General features: G+C 66.8%; 2 protein-coding genes across 6 annotated transcripts in view; both read right to left on the bottom strand.

The window, feature by feature from the left end:
- The window catches only part of TWNK (twinkle mtDNA helicase), a 103,834-nt gene that overhangs the window by 14,617 nt on the left and 78,644 nt on the right, over positions 1–10,573 (bottom strand). The gene's annotated exons all lie outside the window — the stretch shown is intronic.
- The window catches only part of LZTS2 (leucine zipper tumor suppressor 2), a 54,492-nt gene continuing 45,496 nt past the window's right edge, over positions 1,578–10,573 (bottom strand). For all 5 annotated transcript variants that reach the window (XM_050958066.1, XM_050958064.1, XM_050958067.1 and 2 more), the window contains 4 exons: positions 6,826–7,266; positions 5,927–6,517; positions 4,327–4,596; positions 1,578–3,350 (listed from right to left, as the gene is read on the bottom strand). In XM_050958066.1, the coding sequence (XP_050814023.1) occupies positions 2,685–3,350; positions 4,327–4,596; positions 5,927–6,517; positions 6,826–7,227 (1,929 nt within the window). In that variant the 5' untranslated portion in view covers positions 7,228–7,266 and the 3' untranslated portion in view covers positions 1,578–2,684. The remainder of the gene's footprint in view (positions 3,351–4,326; positions 4,597–5,926; positions 6,518–6,825; positions 7,267–10,573) is intronic.

Below are 10,573 nucleotides of genomic sequence, written 5' to 3'. Positions count from 1 at the left end.
TTTTCCTGGCCCTCTCTGCCTGCCCCTGCTGGGCTAGTGAGGGGACCACGTGGCACCAGCGAGGGTGCAGGGTGGCTGCTCAGCTCCCGCAGGAGGGGTCCTGGGGTTGGGACTGGCCTTGCTCCAGCAGCCCTGGCAGGGGAGGCTGGGAGGGCAGCGCCTGAGGCCTCCCATGTGCCACAGTCCAGCTGGCACCTCGCAGCCCGCAGGTCAGGGCAGCTCCCAGCCACAGCCCCACAATCCCTCTCTGAGCTGGGGGGCCCAGGAGAGGCTGAAGGCCCTACTACTGCTGCCAGAAGCTGCTGGGGGACCGTTCCGCTCCCCCTGCACAGCCTGGCTTGGGGGGAGCATTGCTTCTAGCAGGCTGCTTGTGCAATGACCCCCCCCATGCCCCTGCTCCCCGGGGAGCGCTCCACTAGCCAGCTCCCACTGTAGGTTGTTAACCTGTGTGGGGTACCCCATGCACTTTACAGGTACCCAGGCTCAGCCAGCTCCTGGCATCTCACTGCTCCCTCATCCACCCATTCTCCCCCCCTCCCCCCCGCCACACACATACACACGTCTCTTAAAAACAGAGGGATGGGTTTTATTAGCACTTTCCTCTTGGTTTGTACAAGAAATTTACACAGCCTGAGAACCAGACAAGGTCAGAAATAAAGTAAAACCCCCCGACCCCACGCCGGCTGGCGCTGCCTGGGGTGGGGGGGATCGGTAACAATGGGATGGACACAGCCCAGATGTTCCTTTGGTCTAGTGCCAACCCTGCCCTTTGTGCCAAGGCAGCCAGGACCCACGGGGGGGGGGGCTGTTTTTAAATCATTTGATCTAATCCTGTATTTTATGGCTCCCTCCTCCCCCAGGTACATGCACCCCCTCGGGCTGCAGCTGGAGATGGGCGGGTCAGGCTGGGGACCCTGCCAGTGGGATGGCAGCTGCCAGACCGGGCACAGCAGATCCCAAAGGGGGCACAGGCTGGGCACAGCAGCTGCCCCAGCCCCTCGGCTACACTCTAGCAAGGCAGGCTGGTGCCTCCCAGCTTCCCCCATGTTTCTGCGCCCCCACCTTGGTATCACCATGGTATGAGCAGGTCCCAGGAGGAGCCCGACCTCGAGGGCTGGCACCCATGGGCAACGTGACTCAGACAAGGGCTGGCAGGTGTCTGGCCAAGCACTGCCCCACTCACCATCCCACCCCCACCCCACCTCTCCCAGCACAGGGACCCCACACACACACACACGAGTGGGGAAGGGGGGCCTCCCACTGCTGCATGGCCCCCTCCACGTGAAACTCCTGCAGGACGGGCTGGGGCATCCCCTCCCAGAGGGAGCTGGTGTCCAGGGCCTGGCCCCATTGCACCCATGGGGCCATTCCCTGAGCAGCCTGGGACATGCCAGGGGGAAGGGGCAGCTGATCCCAGCCCTCTGCCCGCCGGGCATCATGCAGCCCTGCCCCCGCCCCCAGCACGATTGCCCCTGCCTCGCCACAGGGGGTGGGGGCTGGGTGGGGCAGTGAGCAGCACCCCATGCAGAGGTGCTCCCAGCAGGGTTGTGGGGGGGCATGTGCCAGGCAGAGGAAGCAAATGGCAAAGCCAGGCTGGGGCTGGCTAGCAGAACAGTTCAGCAGGCCCCTGGCACTGGGGGTGCAGAGCTTAGCACACCAGAACAGGAGGCACAGGGCGGGGGGGGGGGGGGTGCACCGACCTCCCAGCTGAGGGATGGGGAGCGGAATCACACCGACTAATGAACTGCTCCTGCACCCGGGGAGCCCAGACCCCTTTCTGTAGGGCCTACACAAATGGAGTCCATTTGCATGGCACAGAAAGGAAACCCTGCAAAGCCGGGCGTTTGGCTCGCAGAGGGGCAGCCTGCCTGGGCGGGATGCCCCAGAGCAGAGGGCTGGGCGCAGGGAACTCTGAGCCCGATGGGCCGTGGGCAGGGGATGCCGGGCACGGGGACTGCACACACAGAGCAGAACAGCCCTGCTTGTAGCCCGCTCGCTCCTCGCTGGGCAGCCCCTGCCGGGTAAGTCCAGGCGCAAGGCGCATCCCCCACTCGGCTTCTGCCCTGTGCCCTGCCCGCTGACACAGGCTCTGCAGGGAGCAGGCCCACAAAAGGAGGAAACGTGGAGATCCCAAGCCCTGGGCTGCACCCTGCACTGACGGGGCAAATTGCCAGCATGCAGGCCCCCCAGGGGGGCAGCCCATGAGCATGGCCGGGCCAGGGCGCTGCTCTCACAGCTGGCACCGCAGACCACCCCGGGGGAGCCCCCCCGACAGCAGGCTGGCAGGCGACATGCTGTGGGGCTGTGCCACCGAGCTCATGCCAGCCGGCTCAGCCAGCGAGCCTGGCAGCCACGGAGGGACCCACTCTCCCAAGCACAGGGGGGCCTTCCTCCCCCAGCGCAGCTCAATGGAGGCTCTGGGGCGCAGCAGGCAGGGTGACAGGACCCATACGGCAGAGGGCTTGATCCTGGCACCCCCCAGCCGGCTACAAGCAGGTGCCGCTAATCCCCTCCCGAGCGCTAAAGGGATCAGCTGTTAATTGGCTCTTTCCGCGCTCAGGCTACAGCAGCCAGAGGCCCAGCTCCATTCCCCCATGAACCAGCCATGGGCCCCGCTGCCAGCTGCCCCCCAAGCAGCCAGCTAGCCCCCATCTAGCTTGGGGGGCAGCCGGCACTCCCCCCGCTCAGATCTCAGTGGCGGTGATCTCTTCGAAGCAGATCTCGGCCCCGTGCAGGCCGCACTCGTCCAGCTGGTGGGCCTGCAGCTCCAGGCTGAGCCGGTGCAGGTGGTGCTCCAACTCCCGGCTGCGCCGGTACATCTGGATGTAGTTGTGCTGCAGCTGCTTCTGGTAACCAATCACCTGGTCCTTCTCGCCCTGCCAGGTGAGCCGCTCGGCCTCGAAGGCGGCCCGCTGCTCCTGGCCGCGCCGGCGCTCCTGCAGCAGCTCGGCCCGCAGGCCCTGCAGCGTCTCGGCCGCCTGCCGCTGGGCCTTGGCCTCGTCGCTGGCCCACAGCAGGCTGGGCTCGGGCGGCTCCGGGCAGCGGGGCTGGCGCCGCGCCCCCCGCAGCCCCGCCACCTCCTGCTCCAGCTGGCCCAGCTTCTCCCGCAGCAGCTCGGCCTCGCTCTTCCGGCGCTGCAGCTCGTTCTCGCACACCTCCAGCTCCAGCGCCCGGGTGCGCGCCGCCTCCTGCAGCCCCAGCGCCTGCTCCTCGCCCGCCTGCCGCTCCGCCCGCGCCTCCCGCAGCTGGGCCCGCAGCAGCAGCATCTCGGTGCCCCGCTGTGCCAGCTCTGCCTGCGACTCCTTCAGCTGCTGCTTCAGCAGGGAGATCTCGCCCGACTTCTGGCACACCTGGGGGGCGGGGCGGGGTTAGACCCCCTGAGCCATTGGGCAGCCTCCAGAACCTCCCACCCATCCAGCCAGCAGTGGGGCTGCCCAAGCCAGGCCTGACCCTTTCCGCCATGGGGTGGTCCCCAGAACTCCGCTCCCACCTCCCCATCGCCAATGGGGCTGCCCAAGCCAGGCCCTGGCCCTTTCTGCCATGGGGTGGCCCCCAGAACTCCGCTCCCATCTCCCCATCGCCAATGGGGCTGCCAGAGCCAGGCCCTGCCCCTTCCCCCCATAGGGTGGCTCCCAGAACCAGGATCCTGCCCCTAAGCTACGTTCGCCAACGGCACATGGCCTAAGCAAGCCCTCCCGCCCCACAGGTCTCTCCTCCTCCACCAGGGAGGGAGACCATGAGGCGGCCTTCGGAACCAAGCCCCACCGGACCAGCTCCACTCCACCCCGAGCCACAACCCAGCAGCCGCCGGGCAAGGCCGAACCGCAGAACCAGAGCGCGACCCAGAGCAGCCGGGCACTTGCTTGGAGAGCCCTCGAGTCTGAGCACCCTGGGGCGGGGTCCCAGCCGGATGCCAACAGGTCTGGCACCTCCCTTTACACTGGCCTGGCACCTGCCATGCCTGGAGGATCCCCCAGCCCTGAGGTCACTCCTAGGGCAGATCTCACAGTCAGAGACAATCATTCAAAGCTGCCGGGGTGGAGAATCCAGCACAGCCCTGGGGGAACAGCTCTGAGGGTGAACTCCCTTCCCTGTGCAAACATCCACCTTGGCTGGCTAGCATCACCTGGCAGCCATGGAAGGGTGTCAGCCCCTCAACGGGCCCACTATCTGGTATCTGTTCCCCAGGTGGGGTTTCGAGACTGGGATCGAGTCCCCCCTCAACCTTCTCTTGGTGGAGCCCATGAGTCTCACCATCAGGGCTCCAAGGGCCCCAGCCAGCTGGGATTGGAGCCAGGGGCTCCATCCCACCCAGTCCCGGCTCACCTCCCACTTGGTCTCCTCCAGCCGCGGCCCCAGCTCGGTCTGCTCGCGCTCAAAGGAGGCGCACCTCTTCTCCAGCAGCTCGCGCTCCTGCAGCAGCTGGGCAAAGTCCTCCTGCAGCTGCTTCTTCTCCTGCTGCAGCTGGAAGATCTGCAGCTGCAGCACCTGCTGCATGCGCTGGGCCTTCTGCGCCGCCTGCTTGACCTGGGAGGCGTAGCCCTGCCGCAGCTCCTCCATCTCCTGCTCACAGCGCTTCTGCTTCTCCTCGTACACCTGGGGCGGGGGAAGGGCGTCACCTGGGGGGCCCCGCGCAGCCACGGCCTCCAAGCTCTGCCCCGCGGACCCAGCGCAGCCCATGGGCTGCACCTGATCGCAACCTTCCTCCGCTAACGCTGGGGGTGCCCTGCACCCACTTCAGCTCCCAGCATGCATTGTGTTGTCCAGGCCGGAGCACAGGTGGAGATGCGGTTCACTGAGACTACAGCTCCCAGCATACATTGCACCACCCAGGCCTGGGTGCATGTAGACATGGCTCATCAAGACTACAGCTCCCATCATGCATTGCATCACCCAGGCCTGAGCACATGTGGTTCAGGAGACTACAGCTCCCATCATGCATTGCACCTGCCAGGCCTGAGCACATGCAGCAATGAGTTCAGGAAACTACAGCTCCCATCAAGCATTGCGTCACCCGGGCCTGAGTGCATGTAGCGACATAGCTCATCAAGACTACAATTTCCAGCATGCATTGCATCTCCTGGGCCTGAGCACATGCAGAGGTGCGCTTCACAGAGACTACAGCTCCAAGCCCAGACCTGAGTGCATAAGGCAGTGCAGCTCCCAGAGACTACTGCTCCCAGCATGCATTGCATCTCCCAGGCTTGATCACATGCAGAGACATAGCCCACCAAGACTACACCTCCCAGGATGCATTGCAGTGCCATGGCTACTCTGCAGGAGGTTGTGCAGGGCATGCTGGGTGTTGTAGGCTTCATGGGCTGCCTGTTCGCACTGAAAACATGGGGCCCCATTGACAACCCTGAGACCTGCGCCCTGCCTGCCTTTCCCCTCCGAGAAGCCCACACTCAGCACTGGTATTCTCAGGCCAGGCCTGTGGTGCCCCTGCCCACCAGCACTGCCGGGAAGCCAGCACAGCTCTGCCGAGGTTACAGCAGCTCCAGCAGGGGGAGCTCCAGAGCGGGGAAGGCATTTACTGCCTGCACCCCCAGGGGGCGCTCACAGCGATCGGGCTCCAAATACACCAGCCTGCCACCTGCCCCTCTCCCACCTCAGCCCTTCAAACACCAACCCCCACCCCACCCCCAGTTATTGGGCACCTCTCCCCCAGCCCCTCATGCACCCCATCCCCACCTCTGCTCTCTTCCCATGTCCCCTTCTCTCTGCTCCCCCAACTGGTCCGTCCATCCTTCCCAATTGCCCTCATATGCACCAGCCCCGCCACCCCCCCCCAGCAGACACCTCCTAGTGTCCAATTGCCACCCATGTGCCCAGTCCCCCGCAGACACACCCAGTGCCTCTGGCTGCCTGCGGCAGCAGGACTGGGAGTGGCTGGGCTCTCCCGCCGGCCCACCGAGCCGGGTACCTGGCAGATGGCCACCTCGTTCTCATCTAGGCTCTGGCGCAGGTGCTGCAGCTCCGCCTCCCGCTCCCGCAGCTTCTCCTCCAGCTCGCGGACAAGTAGAGCCTCATCGCCCTCCACGGGCGAGCGGGCGCAGGAGCCACCGTCAGAGGAGGGGGGGCCCCGCCCACTGAGGGACCCCGTGCTCTTGCTGGAGGAGGAGCGCCCACTGTCCGAGTTGGAGGGGCCAGCCAGGCCCCGGGAGCCCCGCTCCGGGTACCCGCCGTGACTGTCCAGGCTGAGGTGGCCCATGGAGATGCTGCCTGGCTCCGGCAGCTGGCTGCAGCCCGTGCTGTAGGTGGGCAGGCTGGAGAGGGAATTGCGCCCCGAGTCCGACAGGGTGCCTGAGTGGGCGCTGTGACGGCAGCTCAAGGAGTGGTGCTTCTCGGCGCTGGCAGCGGCGGTGCCACCCAGCAGGTGGGCGAGGCTGGCCTGGCTCTCGGGGACCGCCGACGCCCCGGTCCGCGGCACCACGGAGCCCGGCAGCGAGGAGTTCCTGCCCCTGGGCACGACTGGCTTGAAAGCTGTCGGGCGGATCAGGGTCTTCTCAACGTTCTGAAAGGCACAGAGCAGAGACCGTGGGGCTACCTGCTGGCACCACTAACGATGGCACGAATACCAAGGAGGGGAAAGCACCATTGTGCGTCATGGCCACGGGGGTCAGGAAGTAATTAGCCCTCCCCGCCCCATGGATGACTGAACAGGTCAGGTGTATCGCTGGGGAGAGGGGCAACATTCTCCAGAGCCTTGGTGACTGCTGGAGGCCCAACCCAGATGCCCCAACGGCCTGGCCCAGCAGGGGGAGGGGATGGATTCAGCCCAGCCACATGCGCCCCGCCCCCCCCCCCCCCCCGCATCTTCACCTTCTCCAGCTGCCCGGAGACAGGGACCAGCCTCGGGGGTGGCCCCTGGATGTTGCCGCTCCGAGCCCGATCGTCCCTCGGCTCCTCGGCGTCGCTGCAGGGGCTGACGGGGGACACAGCCTCAGGCCAGAAGTCCTCGCTGGCATAGGCGCTGCCCCCGGAGCAGGGCTTGGCGGGGGGCAGGCCCTGGAGGGGGCCGGCCTGGAGCAGCCTGTCCTGCTGCCGGAGGGGGCCGGGAGCGGCCTTGCACGGCCGCTCGTGGCAGGGGCGGCCAGAGATGAGGCTGCTAACGCTCCCCATGGCGCTGCGGGCAGAGGCGGGTGAGCGGGCGCCGGCGCGGAGCTGGGTGGCTGCCTCAGAAGCGGGCTCGATGGAGACAGGCTGGGTCTGCACTATGGCCATGGTGTGAGGGGCTCAGACAGGGGGGGCCATGCAGGCAGCCTGCAGGGAGAGAGGGAAAGCAGCACTGAGCCCCTCTGGGATGGAGTCCGTGGGCACCACTGCCCCCCTCACCCACTGCCCTCTCACAGGGGCACCGCTCCCCACCCACCTGCAGGGGCACTGCCCCCCCTCACTCACCACGCTGCTGCAGGGGCACCGCTCCCCACCCACCTGCATGGGCACTGTCCCCCCCTCACTCCCCACCCTCCTGCAGGGGCACCGCTCCCCCTCACTCACCACCCTCCTGCAGGGGCACCGCTCCCCACCCACCTGCAGGGGCACTGCCCCCCCTCACTCACCACCCACCTGCAGGGGCACCGCTCCCCCCTCACTCCCCACCCACCTGCAGGGGCACTGTCCCCCCCCTCACTCACCACCCTCCTGCAGGGGCACCGCTCCCCACCCACCTGCAGGGGCACCGCTCCCCCCTCACCCACCGCCCACCTGCAGGGGCACTGTCCCCCCCTCACTCTCCACCCACCTGCAGGGGCACCGCTCCCCACCCACCTGCAGGGGCACTGCCCCCCCTCACTCACCACCCACCTGCAGGGGCACCGCTCCCCCCTCACCCACCGCCCACCTGCAGGGGCACTGCCCCCCCTCACTCCCCACCCACCTGCAGGGGCACTGTCCTCCCCTCACTCACCCCCCTTCTGCAGGGGCACCGCTCCCCACCCACCTGCAGGGACACTGTCCCCCCCTCACCCACCGCCCTCCTGCAGGGGCACTGCTCCCCACCCACCTGCAGGGGCACTGCCCCCCCTCACTCACCACCCACCTGCAGGGGCACTGTCCCCCCCTCACTCCCCACCCTCCTGCAGGGGCACCGCTCCCCACCCACCTGCAGGGGCACTGTCCCCCCCTCACTCACCGCCCTCCTGCAGGGGCACCGCTCCCCACCCACCTGCAGGGGCACTGTCCCCCCCTCACTCACCGCCCTCCTGCAGGGGCACTGTCCCGCCCTCACTCACCCCCCTTCTGCAGGGGCACCGCTCCCCACCCACCTGCATGGGCACTGTCCCGCCCTCACTCACCCCCCTTCTGCAGGGGCACCGCTCCCCACCCACCTGCAGGGACACTGTCCCCCCCCTCACCCACCGCCCTCCTGCAGGGGCACTGTCCCCCCATCACTCACCACCATCCTGCAGGGGCACCACTCCCCACCCCAATATCACCCACCTGCCAGGGACAACACCCCACCATCTGCCTGTGAGGACATTGTTCCCATCCCCGGCACTTGCTCCCCACCAATATCGCTTGCCCCCCACTGCCCAACTGCCAGGGAAACTGCCCACCCACTGCCCCATCACTGGAAGAGCTGGGGGGAAGCCCAGGCTGGGCTTGCAGGGGCTGTGGGTCAGGAGTGAGGGGCACCGGCAGAGCTGAGAGAAATGGGGTTACACTGAGTAAGGGGAGACACAACACTCTCCAGGAGAAGCTCCTGGGTGGGGGGATCCCCCAGGGAAAGGGGGGCAGGGGCCTTTGCTCAGGCATCTAGTCCTGGATGGGTCCAAGCCCCTGGGGACAAACAATCCAGCCCTGACCAGGGGGGCGGGGAATGGGCTAGATGGGGCAAGGGAGGGGAGCAGCTCCTGGGACCAATTTTGGCCTGGCCTGGCCGATCTAAAGGGCAAGGACCGTGGCAGTTCCCCGCCCCCGCCCCCAGTGAGCAGATTTCCCGGGCCCCCCAGGGCAGGCCCGGCCCCGCCAAGCCGCTCTCCTATGACACACGGAATGGAGCTGACATGGGGCATCGCATGTGGGTGCCCCCGAACCCCACTCTGTGCCCTGGGCTCACCAAGCGCCGGTGCCACTGCTCCAGGAGAGAGTCGGGACGTGCTTGGGACAACTTCCTCCCCGTCCAGCCGGGTTCCCACCAGCCCCGCTGCCACACTGGGTGGGGGGAGCCTGGTATGGGGCCACGGGATCCTCCCTGTGCCCGAGGCGACTGCTCCATCCCAGCTCCCTGGCCCCCGGCCTCTGCACTGCTCCACCCCCACCCCTGCATGGTCCCCACTCACACATCCCACCTCCCACCAGCTCTCTGCAGAGCTCAGGTTCTGCCCCACGCCCCAGGGGCTCCCATATGCCAGTAGCACAAGCCAGCTCCCCCGCCTGGCGAATTGAGGCGGCCCCCGCCGCAGACTGCTCTCCCCACCCTGCCAGCCATGGGTCAGGCTGCTGAGCGGGGACCCCCCATGCGGGGACTGGCTCCCTGCACCAGCAACGGGTCTGAGGCCTGGACACATCCGGAGCAGAGCCCGACTCCTCCTCGCCCAGCCCAGCCACTGGGCACGGAGCAGCTCTCTAAACCAGCCCCACGCCCTCCCCCACTGCCACGGGCGTTTGCACAGAAGCCGGATCTTCGGCTCTGGCCCGGCTCCTGCTGCCGCATTCCCCGTCTGATGTCAGGGTCCTCCTGTTCCCGGCATAACCAGCATCGCCCGGCAACCAGCCCAGTTCCCGGCATAACCAGCATCGCTCGGCAACCGGCCTGAGCCGGGCGTAGATTAGGGAGCAAGAATCCAGCCGCAGCCAGTCAACTCGGAGGAGACAAAAGAGCCGGTTTTCCTGGAAATGCCCCAGGCAGAGCCGTGCCTGAACCACCAGCCCAGAAACTGGGGGGCGCCCGGATCCCAACTCATGGCAGGGCCGGCTGAGCTGAACCAAGCGCCCTGAGCACCCCAGAACCTCCATCCGCAGGCCCAGCCCGAGACCGGCCCCGGGGGGGGGGGGGGGAAAGAGTCAGCAGGAAGGGTTTTCATCGGGGGGGAGTTAAGGCAACTCGTGAGCTGATCCCACACACAGCCGAGCGCACAGGGGGCAGCAGCTGGTCGTGAATCTCTTCAGTCACATTTATAACCCTCCCTCCACGCCCCACCCCACTCTGTGTGTCAAAGCCCCAGGGAGGGCGAGGAGACAGGACTCCATCACCCAGGGACCACATGGGGCAGGACGCTCCGGATTCCAGCCGGCCATTTACAAATCAATGAGCTGGGACTCAGGTCAAGTCCCGTCTCTGCCACTGACTCATCATGTGACCTCAGGTGAGTCACTGAATCATTCTGTGCCTCATTCACTTGGGGTCACTGTACTGGCAGGACGCAGCCATGCCAGGTGGGGAGGGGCTGGTGGTCTGAGCACACGGCTTAGGACCCTCCCACGCTCTGGGCCTCAGTTTTCCCATCTGTAAAAGGGGCTGCTAGGTCCAGCGCTGGGAGACTGAACACTGGCCCCACCCTCAGCCCAGGCTGGTCAGTCCCTGAGCTGGGCTCCCCACCCGTCCTCCAAGAGACAATCCCCCAGG

This window comes from Gopherus flavomarginatus, chromosome 6 (assembly GCF_025201925.1).
Source record: "Gopherus flavomarginatus isolate rGopFla2 chromosome 6, rGopFla2.mat.asm, whole genome shotgun sequence".
In the NCBI taxonomy this organism is placed as follows: Eukaryota; Metazoa; Chordata; order Testudines; family Testudinidae; genus Gopherus; species Gopherus flavomarginatus.
The sequence above is the reverse complement of the archived record's forward strand: the minus strand, read 5'-3'. Positions and strand labels throughout refer to the sequence as shown.